This window comes from Drosophila pseudoobscura, chromosome 2 (genome assembly GCF_009870125.1).
Source record: "Drosophila pseudoobscura strain MV-25-SWS-2005 chromosome 2, UCI_Dpse_MV25, whole genome shotgun sequence".
In the NCBI taxonomy this organism is placed as follows: Eukaryota; Metazoa; Arthropoda; class Insecta; order Diptera; family Drosophilidae; genus Drosophila; species Drosophila pseudoobscura.
The window spans coordinates 24,881,118-24,896,171 of record NC_046679.1 but is presented as its reverse complement, the minus strand read 5'-3'; the positions used below and the strand labels follow the sequence as shown (position 1 = coordinate 24,896,171).

The 15,054-nt window shown below is 42.5% G+C and overlaps 1 protein-coding gene across 1 annotated transcript in view; it reads left to right on the top strand.

The window, feature by feature from the left end:
* LOC4802695 (uncharacterized) overlaps positions 1 to 15,054 on the top strand; it is a 58,906-nt gene continuing 43,852 nt past the window's right edge. Inside the window, exon 1 of the mRNA XM_033385890.1 lies at positions 1 to 1,438. Coding sequence (XP_033241781.1) covers positions 330 to 1,438 — 1,109 coding nt within the window. The 5' untranslated portion in view covers positions 1 to 329. The remainder of the gene's footprint in view (positions 1,439 to 15,054) is intronic.

Below are 15,054 nucleotides of genomic sequence, written 5' to 3'. Positions count from 1 at the left end.
TTAGATGGAAAAAAGTGCATGGAAAATTAAAAGAAAAAGTGGCGTGTGAAGCAAAAGTGCAAAAGAACGGCAGCAGCAGGCGGCATTGTGCATTTTTTTAATACATACTCGTACATATTTACCGCTTCGAAAGAAAGGGAGCGATACACAGATACAGAGATACAGGGAGGCAAAAGAGAAGTAGTTCAGGCCAAGCCACTCGTAGGGCCAAGCCAAGTGTAACGATAGATACCCAATACTCCGGCGTAAACAAAAACAAAAACAATAAGCAAAACCGAAAACCGAAAACCCCCATATAGTACTTGACAGAGTGGACAGAGAGCAGAGCCATGTCGTCGTCAACATCATCCACGTCCACGTCTAGCGCGAGTGCGAGTGCGAGTGCGAAACTGGAGCACCATTCGAAGCCCATACTGAGTCCAACACGATCCCTGGACGAAGGTTTCGAAAGTGATCCGGATCGGGTTTCCACCGATTCAGAGCATCAGACAAGTGGAACCGCCACTGCCGCCAGCAGCAACAGCAGTAACCATAACAATGCCAGCAAGTTGGCGCAACTCAGTTCGGCGGCCACTGGCGGCGCCTCCTCCACTGGCTCGGAGAAGCCAACAGCCACAGCACCAGGCGGAAACTCGGCCAGGGGTGTCCTCTCTTTGGCCGCACCCCAGCTGCAGCGGCGCGAATACTTTAAGGATCAGCAGAGCAGCCAGCAGGTGGGCATGGCCAAGGCACGACAGATCGGTGGCCAGCAGCAACAGCAGCAGCAGCAGACCCTGCCCCCCCAGCCACGGCTGCAGTACCAGAAACAGCGACAGCCCCTCGTACCCAGTGCCGCCTCCAGTGTCCACAACCATCGCATGACCCATGGCGGACCCAGCTCCGTTTCGGGCCAGGCCGGAGCTGCCGGAGCTGTCTCAGTCACTAGCGGATTTCGTCGCGGACGTCGCCTCCATTTGGCAGCCCATAATCCAGCCCATAATCGAACCGGACTGCGCTCCCATTCGGTGGACGCCATTGCCAGACACCGCCATGGCTACGATCCCAGCAGCCTGATCCTCAAGCACGATGGCAACGGGAACGTGAGCAGCTGCTCCAGCCCCAACGGACCGGGACCGACCAGGATGCTAAACTACAAGACCCCGGCCGGAGGCAGTTCCCCGGGAACAGCGGCCGGACAGGCCCTTCTCGTCCAGCCCATCTCCAGTGCCACCTTGTCGCCTATGGTGGCCGCTGGCGTGGACGTGGTGGACGGAGGCGGCTCCTCCCCGGTCATTGCCTCGGCCACCCACAGCCTGTACACGTTCTATCCGGCGGAGGGGAATCTCCAGGTGTGGCAGACGGAGTGCGGCGACCTAACCTACAAGTCATCCAGGAATATGCATCAGCTGCACAAGGCCCCAGTGTGCTGGACCCAGTCCATACCACGACAGGCCAGAAGGTGAGTGCTAGAACGATAATGCACAGAAGGTTCTGGAAAGAACTTCTTAGCGGGCTCGGTACTAAGAACAGGTATTTCTGTATATTCTGGAAAGAATCGTTTCCATTTAGGCAGGGTTCCTTCGTTTCGAAAGTTCTTTGTTGAAAGAACAAATTAAGGACAGCTAAAAGAAATAATTTGAATGGTAATAATTTCCCAATTTCTATTTCTTGAAATACTTTCCGGTTGGAGCTCTCTGAGCTCTCAATAAATCGTTCAAAATGTAAGCTAATTAGTTAATGGTTCAACTTTATTTTTGGCCACAAATGAAGTCAATAGCCATTTCATCTTTTGCGGCATTCCACACCACTCTCCGTCAGAGTGAAAGTCTTTTCAATGGCCATCGCATCGCGAACAAGCGCGGGCTCTCCGCGCCGAGAAAAACTTCGGCATCGGAGAGTGAGAGCAGGACAGACCTGGGAGACAGAGCCGAGGCGGCGCATGTGTCATTTGGCTTGGCCGCGGGGCAGGTTGCAGTGTTGCAAGCAGTTCCTCTCCCTCCCCCCTAAACCCCATTGATGGAGATGGAGCTGGAGCTGGTGATGACGGTGCTGTGGCAATTAAAATGCCTTCGAAAACTGCTTTACATTGATTACCCTCCGGTCGATCGTTGTGGCGGCTCTGTCCCCCTGTCCCCTTGTCCCTTTGGCAGAGTGTCGAGAGGGCGCCCGGGTCCCGTCTTTTACATAACATTGCCCGGGGTCTGGGTCTACGTCTCTGCCCGATGTGTGTGTGTGTGACCCCAAATTAAACGCAAATTGCCCAGCAAATTTCAGGCACATAAAGTTTGCCAATTTTGCGCATAACGTTTTCCTACAGACATTTTAAGCGTTTTGCCCAAATTTGTTTAGGGTTGGGTTTTATTTTATCTTTTTAAGAGGGACTTGCGTTACAATTTCTTACTGCGAAATGTGCCTGAAATATTTAATGGCCTCTGACTGCAATTGCTTAAGGTTTTTACCCCTCTTTTGCATGGAGAAACATCAGGGATAGATGCTTTAGAAAGAAATTGGGCCATTGAATGTGGGAATAAATGAGGTAATCTCTGCTTTAATATATATATTCATTAAAAGTAAAAAAGTCTGTTATTAACCAGCATTTTAATTATGGATGATTAATATACAAACAAATTATTTATAAATAGATAATAATTGGAGCTGAAAATCATAGATAGGGCCAATTAATCAGTTAGCAAAACACACATGTATTTGGATAGATGGTTATTTATATTTAAAAGTATATTCACGAATATTTGGCATCTAGTAACATTCTATTTTATATTATCTATTATATATTTTTTAATACGAACATCAAAAAGATAAATTAAAGGCTTATTGTTTGGAATTTATTTCATTTCATTTATATTACATTTGTCCACATATCGCTCCCTAAATATTTTTGTTGGCTTGAGTCTGTAGTCCCCTGTTACTCAGAATGTGATTTAAAGGTACTTATAGAAATTATATATATATCTTTTAAAGCGAATCCTTCAGGTTTCCCCAAAAAACATTATGCAAAATGGTAGGAAATATTTGAGATTTTACTTTCAAATTTCGTCGAATGTTTAATCGGCTTTTGATGTAGAAATGCACCACAGAGTTTCAGTTGCAGTTTCATTTAATGTTTTCATTGCATAAGCACACGCAAATATGTTTATTAAAAGCCTTTTACTTTGACCAAAAACCGCCCACCTCAATGCAGTGCCGCCACTCAGTGCCTCTGCAATCACCACCAAAGACCGCCCCCCTATTGCCAAAAAAAATTGCAAACATTTCAATCAAGGAGTAGAAAACATGCAAAGTGATTGGGAAATGAGTGAAAGAGTGGCAGCCGATTGCAATGGAAATTGTGATACTACAAAAAAAATTCGATACGAGTGCCGATATGGCATGCCAATCAAAAGACTTAGGCAACGAACCTGATTGGGTCAATGCACTTGGAGTTGGCTTTTTAGGGATTGGGCGGGAGATTCCATCCTTATCTACTGGCTAAATGAAGATTATTTGAAGCTATGATTATTGTTGGTGTGTTGTAATGATTTTTGATTTGTGTTGGAACTTTCCTACTGATCGATAGTGTTAATTTAGTGGCTTACATGGTGGTTTATTAGTTCCTGATTTGGTGTGAATATTTGTGGTGTGATTTTCTACACAATGACAGGAATCCCTCACACAGAGCACCCTCACACATTTCACCATTAGCTCTATTCTATTGAGACCAGTGTTTTTTCTAGAAAAGCTGTTGGGATTGCTGTAATATTTGTTTTTACGAAAATAGTATTGTAATTATATTTGGTTGGTGATTTTCCTAGGGACTTGGCTGGTGTTAATTTTGTTGTTTTGCTGCTGTCCGATATTCATGTTATTTTTGTGATTTTTACTACTGCCTTTTTCTGTATTTTAACTCTCTCTCTGTCCCTGTGATGTGATGTGTTGTGTGATCGGAATCGCATTTGAAACACACACACAACACAAGTCACATCTTTGTTGCAAATCAAATTGCATGATGCGCAAATATTTTCGCTTCGACAGCAACATGAGCCCCAGCTCCAGGCTCCGGACAACACAGACAACACGGACACCACTCCGCCGACGAACAATAAAAGTAAAAGTTTTTTATTTCGCTTTGGCAAATTTATTTACATAGTTTTCGGTACTTTTTTTCTCATCTCTCGGGTGGGTTTTTTTTTCCCCCTTTTTACAATGTGTCATATCTGTGCACACTTTTGCTTTTCATGAGACATTACTTGGACGGGGGCTGGAGATGTGGATGCTGTCTGGATGAGGTGTAGGTGTCCACGATGCGAGCATTTGAAAGTGTTTTTTTTTATGAAGTATAAATGAATGAATGATGGTTATTTTTTGTTGCAACTTTTCGCCAATGATTTTGTGGCTTTTTGTCGTGCGAAAGTTATTTGAAGCGAACATGTTGAAGCGTTTTTTGATGCTTCCGCTTTATGCATATTATGGGAATTTGTTGAGATTTTGCAAATTAGTTTTCCATGTGTGGAGGAGTACACAAACTAGAGGGAAATATTTGTAGTAATAGAACGTAATCACTCTTTATCTCTTCATAGACCCCTTCCGACCTTCAAATAAACGTCTATCTCTAAGATATTCTTACAAAAATGCTCCTTCACTCTGTAATGTAAGCCCATCAATATCTCATGGTCAAGGCCCCGCAGCCAAGGCTTTCTTAACCATTTTGTGGGCCAGCTCTGTAGGGCCTCTCAATGACGCAATTAAGAAGCAGTGCCCATTGATTTGTCACTTAATCGATGGAGTGTTGTGCCATTTGCCTCTTAATTTAGCAAACAAAAGCCGCTAATTGCCTTCCCTCCACTCCACTCCACTCCAGTCCAGGCGGGAGAGATCTAACCATCTAATGGCTGAGCTGAGACTAGTATTTGCAGTGCCACAGCGCAAAGGTGAGGGCTAGAGTTTCCTTCTGATTGCTGTTTGCCAATCACTTTGCCTCGAAGACTGAAGGCTCAGCATTCGCATTCACTCTGATGGCTCATCATCCAAAATCATCGACAAATATGGTGCCTAATTAAAAGAATCCGCCGAATACTCGAGTGTAGAACGATCTTCCGTATTTGCCTTTAGTGGCGGCTTACGGCGGCTTCTTCTTTTTTGGTGTTTTCGGTGATTTTTTTTGGCAAAGTAAATATCTATATAAAAATCCATTATGGCTGCCCCGATGAGCTCTAAAATTTGTATGTCAATATTTGTGGCTCCTCGAGTGTCGAGAGATCTGTAAGCCTAAAAATAGATCAAGTGGCAAACAAATGAGCCAGCAGACAGGCCTGTTGTCGGACTTTAAGCGAAATGTTGTCACCAGAAACACAATAAACAAATGACTTGAGCAACGAACTTGTCATTTATGCCTCCACAAGCCATGTAGGATCCCTCAAAATGATTCATTTGCTTTCCAAAATCTCCAAAACGTATTCTTCAAGCATTTTCAATGTCAAATCTTTTGTATGATTGTTTCGTTTTTTGTCTGCTCGCTGGCACCCACACTTCTGAGGCTGAAACACTTTCAATTTTCAAACATTTTGACGTCTGTTTTAGCACCATTTTTGGACGAGTCATCAAGACAAAAGAACCATTAAATGGAGATCACAATTCTGTGCGAAACATTAACTGGAGTGCTCTGTGCCCCCCTGCCGGCTGCCCTCTTTCCCAGCACTCAATCCCCCTCTCTCTAGCCAACAATTGAGTCATCAGAGGCAGCACAAACAGGGTCGAAAGATATGTCTAATGAGTAGTGTATATACCCATTAATTATTGCACCCTTAACGGCTTAGCCACACTGGGAGAGGGAGTCCTTTTTCCTACTCTTTGGTCTGTGTTTTAGATATCAGTTTGGGTTGATCTATGGTGGAATTTTTTCATCTATAGGTATTCCTGTTAATCCTAGAAGTCGTGCACCTTTTAGGACCTTCCAATACACCCTTCCACCCTTATGGAGTACTGGGTATTCGAAAACTGAAATTAAAGCAACCGGAAATGCAGCGGACGAAAACAAAAAAACTTCCCAAGACTCGGTAGCCGTATAGGGTTTCCCTTCCCCCCGTGGCCCGTGGACAGCCCGACTTTTGTTACATTTTTCCATTCAGCTTTTGACCATTTAGCATTTGCCACTTTTGTAATTATGCGAAAAACTGAAAACAATACGACACACACCAGACACAGAGCCCCTCCCCTCCCCCTGCCTCCATATTCTACCCCTGAGGTGAGTCAGCGTCGGTTGGCAGTGCTTGGTGGCTCTGCTGTCGACACCTGCGACCGGGTCGGGTCACGGGCCAACAATGTGAACTCCTCGCCTGTGAAGAGGCCAAAAGAGAAGAGGGAAGAGAGTCGGGTTCAGCGGCGGCAGTCGGTGCACAGTTGGCACCACAAAAAATTGTAAAATGTAATAAAAATTTCAGCGTAGTGTGCTTTATGGTTTGAGTGTTTGAGTGCGAGTCATGGTAATTATCTCTGGCGTATGGATAAATGAATATTTTTCAGAGTGTGTGCCATGCAAAATTCAAAAATATTTCTGTGTTGCAAAGCCAACAGTTGCTCAACTGTGACTCTCCAAAGGCAGGGGGTGGGGGGGGGGGGCTGCAATGTCTATGGGAAGCACTGCATTCTGTGCACCTTGATGCCTCCGATAGACCTTCAAAAGTAACCCAAAAATGTTTAATTTCCTGCCACATTTAAAGGCAATCTGTAGCATTTTCTAGCCCATAAATAAACCCACAAATTATAACCGTTGCAAGTGGGGGAGATGCTCTCGAGATATCAAGAGTCAAGCCGCAGCAAAAACCGCAGAAACCTCACTTTTAATTTGAAAAGCAAAATGCAATTTAAGCCGGCGAGCAATTTTGATGAACCGCTTAGATGCTGGGGGCCCGAAAAGAAAAGCCACGAGGAAAAACCCAAGAACTTGGCAAATAAATACAATTTTAACACTCCATTTTTTTCTTTCTTTTTCCCCATTTTTTGCTCCACATTCCTTTTGGCGTCAGTGCCGTTAGGCCGTGGCCCAGGCTTCAATTGTTATTATTATTAATTAGAAAAAATATTTCGCTGCCAAAGCCGAGACCCAGAACCCAACCCAACATCGCCTGACTCTGGGACTATCGGAGCGGAGGCATCTGCGCGGAGGCAACCTGCAACCTGGAGCTGTGGCAGAGTCCGCTCTTTGATTGGAACTCCGTCCGTGGCCCTGACATGCGAGCGTTTGGTGGTGGATGGTGGCTTTTGTGGGCTGCTGGCTTCGTGTCAGCAAATTAGAGAAATATTTTGTTTGCTCAGTAATTGGCAATTGATCCGCACAGATCTACGAGCACTGCCCCGAAACAGCTACTCCACGGATGGAAAACCAGAAACCAGAAACGCTGCTTACAAATTGCCACACACGCCCCGAAACAAAACCAAAAACAAAAACAAAAACCGTATATGAAATCAATAAATGTCTCATAAATAATGTGTCCAGCGATTCCGGTTCCTTCGGTTTCTTCGTTTCTTAGTTTCGGGTGTGGTATGGCTAGAGAATCTCCTCCATAAAGAGATTTGCATTTTAAAGTTTCACAATTTGCATGACAAAAAGATGATCAGCAAAAACATTTGGCCATAAAATTATATTTTTAGAAACTATAGTCCGGCGGAGAATTCTCGGACACATACGAGTATGTACATATTTTCGCTTTCAGTCAACCAGAAAAGAGAATCTCTAAAACAATAAAGTTATGCAAGCAGATTTTGGATGATGGAACTTTGATCTTTACAGAAATTATAAATAATTCCCAAACCAAAAACGAGGGGGAACGTTGTGAGTTGCTGCGGAGACCGCAACTCTACATTTATACCCGTCTGTCCGTCTGCCCATCTGTCCGTCCCTATTAGCGCCTAGATCTCAGAGACTATAAAAGCTAGAGCAACCAAATTTGGTATCCACACTCCTAATATATCGGACCGAGACGAGATTGATTCGAAATTTCGCCACACCCCCTTCCGCCCCCGCAAAGGACGAAAATCTAAGGATATTCACAAGTCTCAGAGACTATTAGATCTGTTAGAAATCACTATAAAACGTATATCTCAAAATTTCGGGGATAATGTTCATCAGTCTAGCATAAGTCTCCCTAGTAAAATCAATCAACAACTTTGTCCAGATATATAATATATTTGTAGTCTGAAACACAAGCCAACAACACCAGTATATCTAAATGTATTCTATCAGAAGAAAGCAGTGCATCGAATCCATTCGTGGGGCAATAACTACTATACAATGTTGGATGTGCCTCACAATGCCACAGAAGCTCAATTATTAATGTCCTTCAAAAAGATGGACGATGATATGCATCTGTGAGCATACTCCAACAAGGTATCATGGTAATGCATCTGCATCCCCCATAGTATTAAAAAGTTGATTTCGACCATTATTTCCCACAGGTTTCCAAAAGGCTTTTATGTCGTGAAGCAGTCCCAGTTCTGTGCTAAATAATATGGAACCTTTATGTTAGTGGTCGAGCACTTTACTGGAAACTTCTCCGAGCTATTCAGGCTATAGCTGGGAATATAGATGAGATAGGCCATTATCAAGACAAAGATTATCAATACCATATAAACCCATTGAAGTTTGAACGACGAGAATCGGCCGCCATTACGTCCGGCGTCGAATGTGCCATTTGATCCGCCATTTCATTGGCTCTGGGGTCTAAATTTTTATCTGGATGTATTTTCTTGGCCATCTTTTTGAAGGACATTAATATTTGAGCTTCTGTGTCATTGTGAGGCACATCCAACATTGTATAGTAGTTATTTCCACACGAATGGATTCGACGCACTGCTTTCTTCTGATCGAATAAATTTCGATATACTCCTGTTGTTGGCTTGTGTTTCAGACTACAAATATATTCTCGATATATCTGGACAAAGTTGTTGATTGATTTTACTAGGGAGACTTATGCTAGACTGATCAACATTAGCCCCGTAGATGATTTGAAATTGAACGAGGGGGAACGTTGTCGGTTGCTGCGGAGACCGCAACTCTACATACTCATTTTGAGTATGGGGTATAACAAGTTGTTGAATTTTAAAGAAGGAATTTCTGGCTAGGAAAGAGCCTGTGGGGGGCACTAAAGAAAGTCCTCTTCAATGCTAAGCTTCTCTGTGAGAGAGTGCGCGAGGCAGGGAACTTACACTTTCTTCTATTAAAAAAAAAAAAACACAATATTAATAATACTATAATGTAAAATTAACTAAAATATTGGTGTTAAAAAACCATTTAATTTTCTTTACCCTTTAAAATAATTTTGTTCCCTTAAATTGTGTATTTCAAAATGTCGCTCATCAAGAAATGTTTGCAACTTTCGTTTTCCCCCAATTTCTATTTGATTTATGTTTTTTTGTATTTGAAATTTTGCGAAATTTTTGTACATTTATTTCTGTTGGCCCTGGGATTTAATTACAGAAATTCACGAGATATGTTAATTGGCCGACAAATTTATGTTTAGCCAAAAAGGGAAAATGTTTATTCTTTCAGCGTGCTTGTTGTTCAATTTTATGTGGGCAGCAAAAAGTAAAAGCAGAAAGCAAACAAAATTAGAATGAGGCGGAGAGGTCAGAGCTAATGGCATGCCCATTTTTTGGGGTCACTAAATGTAAATTAAGCATTCGAAATGTATATTTTCTGAAGGGGAAACAAGAGACGGCAGAGAGAAGTCAATGACGGTGAAAATCGTCTCTCCCCTTTTACAGTGTGGCTTAGCAGTAAAGCTTGAGAGTCTAGGAGGGTTCTTCTCGGAAGATTTCTTAGAAATTTGCATCTCCAAATACAATTTGTTCACCTCAATTGTGGTCCATTAGATCAGCATCTACTTGTGGCATGTGTGGCACCAGCGTGTGCCTGAACAGCCTATAAAGCCTGGCGATAGTATCGGAAATGATTTTAGCTTTGTTTTTTTATGGCAGGCACGGCACGGCACGGCCATCTCTTGGCCGCTTAAATGTTCAGCAATTAAAGCGATTTAAGTTAAAATAAAAATAATTACAGACAACGGGCCAGGCCGTCGCCATCCACTTTGTTTAACAAAAGCCAACAACGAAAAAACACAAATTAAATGAAACGAAAAGAAAGAAGTGACAGAGAAACGCAGAAGAAGAATCGTTAAAGAACCAACGAGCAAGCAAATTAAATTAAATTGCTATACGAAATCTGCTTCTTTTATTGATTTTGAGTGCGTGACAAAAATAATAAAAAAAGACACAACTACAATTAAGAATAGAACCGAAAAAAAACAAAAGAACAAAGCAGAAATAAAAGCCAGAAAATGATTAATTGAAGAGGAAACAATCTCCCAGTTCTTACGCAACGGGAAAGTCTGAAAAGTCTGAAAAGTCTCTGAAGAGGCCAGAAAAAGAATGGAAATGGAAAGGATGGGAAATCTTTCATCATCTTTCGTTTCTCACTCCCAAAACTAATTTATGTAAGCGGAAATATACCCAGCAAGTTCTTTGACTTTTAGATACCTTTCGGGGGGGACTGTGGCCTGTGGTCTGTAGAATGCGTAGATCCAAAAGAGATCTGCTTAATTGTTTAGCCAACCCTCCCTCGGGATCATAACTCAAATTTCGGGTTTGTTTTTGCTTTTGTTCACACGCTTACGCTTCTCAAGAAGTCTTCTCTTTATAAAGTTGTTTGCTCGAAATTAATTTACGAAATTGTTATTCCATTTGTGTGTTGGCTGTGTCGTTGCCTTGGCTGTTGTTCTTGGCTGCCCCTTCATTTTCGGAGCTCTTTCGTTTTTGGACAGTAAGTAGCAATTTGCTGGAGAGCTTGTCGACCCGCCTTGTGGTGGGTGTTGTCTTCCTTCTACTCATGCAAATGAGGCGGCATGTGTCTCGTTCCTGGTTCTGGTGTGGGCGTAATGATCGCTGCTTCAATTTCGTTAATTGATTTGACATTTTGAACACAGAAGATGACTAAATATTCGTAGGAACAACTGATTAATATGTATCAATTTTCTGCTGTTCTGCCAGGCATGGACCCTTCTTTTACCTGGAGTTTCATCAGACTATCTGTACCAATATTTAGAACAGCCTTATAGAGTAGTCAATTTTAGCCGACTAACCCATTTGCCTCGTTTGCCTTGGATACTGCTGCTGTACACCCTCACAGATAAGATAAGTGCACTGACAACGGCTCTGGCATATTTTCAACACCTGCCTTGCCTCGACTTTGCCCGTCAACCTTTGTGCCACTTTGCCAGTTCCCAAAACTCACTTTTGTGTCACTGCAACAGCAGCAGCAGGCAGTTGTTGGGTCTGGCTTTTCCTCTGGAAGATAAGCCATAAAACTATTTGCCAGCAAATGTTGTCGTTGTCTCAGCTGCTGCTGCTGCCCCTGCTGCCGTTGCTGCCCCTGCTGCCCCTGCTGCCCCTGCTGCTGCTGCAACTTGGGGCCGAAGACGAGGTCTGTCTGCATGCATTAGAGCAAGTTGCAGAGGCAGTCAACAAATTAACTTGGCGAAGGAGATGCCGCCGTGAGAGGCAGACAACGCATCGTTGGCCTCAGTTTCCCATTTCCCAGTTTTCCCCCCTTGCCTGCTGTTGGGCCTGCAAATATGCGAACTGCGCATCTTATTAAGAAAGAAAGTACTTTCTGTCAGGCAGCTGTTGTTTGTCTGTCTGTTTTCGAATATATATACTGCCTAGATGTGTATATATATATATAATTATACCCTACCTGGGGGTCTCTCTGAAGTGAAACTGTAGATCAGTGCAGGAGGAATCCCGTGGATAACTTAAGATACATTTAATTTTCGAAATAAACTATATATTCTTTATGGTGTACAATATATATAGAAACCAACGATTTGTCTATAATGTAATAATAAGGAACCAATCGAAAAACGATATAACCAACAATTAGTTATTCCTATAATCATTCTATCTATCATGTGTTGTAATATATGGAGCACTTAGGATTAATAAGTTCTTTGTTCTGGATCTAACACTCAACATTCCAAAGAATCGTTAAATAAACCCTAACATCCGACAACCAGTGTTCCAAAGAGGAACATCAATAGTGTTGGTCACGGGAAATCTCTCGAAAAAATACCAAAGGATTGCCAGAAAGTGTATCCCCGATTCGATGACTCTCTTTTCGGCTGCGTTTTTCTATTATCATCCCCATACAATATAGAGTTTTTTTTCTCCATTTCTGTACGGTGTTTTTCAGTTTGCATTTTCAAGTGCCGTGCGAACTTCAACTTGATGTCTCTCGCCGTTGTCGAGCCACACAAGATGACTTCCCAGCACCCCTTAGGGGGAGTTACAGGCAGGCAGGCAGACAGACAGACAGACACAGAGAGATCTTGGAGCTGGAGCTGGAGCTGGGGCTGGAGCTGGAGCTGAGGCTGGGGCTTGTCTTATTATGATTACGAATACCTTGCCTAGAGCCTCCAACTGGTTCGACTCGTTTGGGGTCTCATTCGGCGGGCCTTTTTCTATCATAATTCCAAATGCATTTAAATTGGCCCAAAAACGCCAACGAACGAACGAATGAACCTCCGCTCCGAGTTGCCCAACCACAAGATTTATTTACTTATATATTTTTTTTTGTCCCCCCCGATGTCCGCCTTAATTGCCTTTAATGCAATTAAATACAAAAATATTTTTCCTTTCGTTGGTATTTCATTTGTCGCAATTTTTAAATTAAATTAATTGCAAATAATTGTTTAGTTATGTTCAACATGTAAATGGAATTTCCACAAAAAGAAACACGACAAAAAACAAACAAACAAACAAAAAAAATACACCAAAAATTAGTCAAAGGAATGCAAATACGTAAAAATATTATTTCGAGCTTTCAAATCATATTTAATTGGATTTTCAGTTGGGGTTTGAAATTATTTTGATTTATCAATGGAAAATAAACACAGAGATTGTTATGAGTGCACCATCAATCAGAAGTAGTAGAAGGCGACCCCAAGCCGAAGATGGTTACACCCGGATCCCAAGCACCAACCGAGGGGTGCTGCTGCATTACGGACAGTTTCCAAACAGGCACTTAATTGGCATTTAATTTAAAAATTCTGTTTTTAATAACAAATAGAGTGGAATTAAATAGAAATTAAATTTATTAAAAATTACTTTAATGGAAATATAAAATACTTGTATTTAAATATACTATAAATTTTTAAGATATATATATATTTAATCTAATTTCATATTTATTTCTTAGCAAGGGTGTGTAGGAAAGATAGAAAAATAATATAATATATATATATATATTTCATGCATATACTTCGCCCTTTCTCATAGAGTTCATCTACTTAATTATATCCTAATGTTTTATGTTATTTGCCCCCTTGTGGACCCAAAGTTCTCATAACATTTCTGACTTCCAGCTAGATTATTACCTCACCTTCTTGAGGGTATACGAGTATATGTGGTTATATGGCAGTCGTAATGGCACTGACCACACTCAATCCCTGAGCCACGTTCCAGGCCCCTGAGCAAGATGCGAATCGGGCAAGAGAAAATCGTACACTCGTATAGCTTTACTTTCCCAGCCACGAAAATCATGGCAAGAAGTGGTGGATAGGAGGTCTGCGGATGATGTAATTGGGCTGTGGGCTCTGGGCTTTGGCTCTTAATTAAGTCACGCAAAATTTAAGCCAACTTGAGGTTCTTCTTGTGGCACTTCTGATGCGCTCTCGTCGTACTTCTAATTAGCGCTCAGAGAGCCATCCGGACCTGGCCAGAAAATTATTATGCAAACGAGGAAGTAAGCGACTTGAATGCGTAAACACTAAAACCCTCATTCTGCAGTTGGCTGTTGGGCTTCCTTTCGACATAAAACGACGGAAATTGCCCTGAAGGCCTACACAAATCGGAAAACAAGTGGAAAGAGTGGATCGACAGTGGGTTTTAGTACGACAAAGAGGGCGGGGAGGCCTTAACATTCAAATTTCAATCAGGTTTTGTGTCGTTCAAAGCCACACTTAATTGAAAATGAAAGTGCCAATAGTCAGTGCTACTGGAAAATGGAAAAGTAGTGGCGAGAAAATGTCTCTCGACGGCAATGGCAACGGCGACAGCAATCGATAATCAAATGACAACAATGAAAGACCTTACCTTTTTCCACAGCCGTGGCGGTTTGCTTTCGGCCTGGCCACACTTTTGATTTCCGCATCGCCGACTGGTCCCTCTCCGTCTTCGTTTCCCTGTCCGTCTCTGTCCATCTCTGTCCAACGCTGGTTGTCTGTGTGCATTGGAGCGCCGCCGCTGAGGAGAAGGGAAACTTTTCGAACCGAGTGGAGTCTGAGAGTGTTGAGAGACCTCTGCGGAACACGTTCAATTATCAAGGAAAGTGCTGGAAATGAAATGGAAGCCAAATGGAAAGCTTTCTTCTGCCCAAAACTAACAGAGCGTTAAAAGTGGTTTCAATTCTCGAGGTATCTGTCGTGGCTCCATCCACTTGCATGTACATACTCGTACTTGTATTTGTTTAATTGCTTAATTGATAGATAATGATTCTGATAATTTAAGTTGAAGAACTTGACGAGCTCCTGGGATGTCCATACTGTTTATACCTTTCCAGGGGGTATCCTTTAAATATGCATCAGTATTCATTAAGTACACTAAGTACACTCATAAAGCAATCTCATTAAGTACATACTCGTACATAAACGAGTAATGCTCTCCATTACTCTCACTCTCTTCCAGTGTTGCTTAGCAGTACAAGCTAAAGCTCTGCCCCTCTCTCTTCCAGTGTGGCTTAGCAGTACAAGCTAAAGATGACAGAACTGATCTCTCTGCCTCTCTCTCTCTCTCTTCCAGTGTGGCTTAGCAGTACAAGCTAAAGATGCCAGAGCTGATCTCTCTGCCTCTCTCTCTTCCAGTGTGGCTTAGCAGTGCACGCTAAAGATGCCAGAGCTGATCTCTCTGCCTCTCTCTCTCTCTCTCTTCCAGTGTTGGTTAGCACTAGAGGTACATGACAGAGATGCGGCCCCCCTTTATCATCCAGGGTATATCAACTTCGGCGTCTGGCAATGAACAGATTCCTAACTC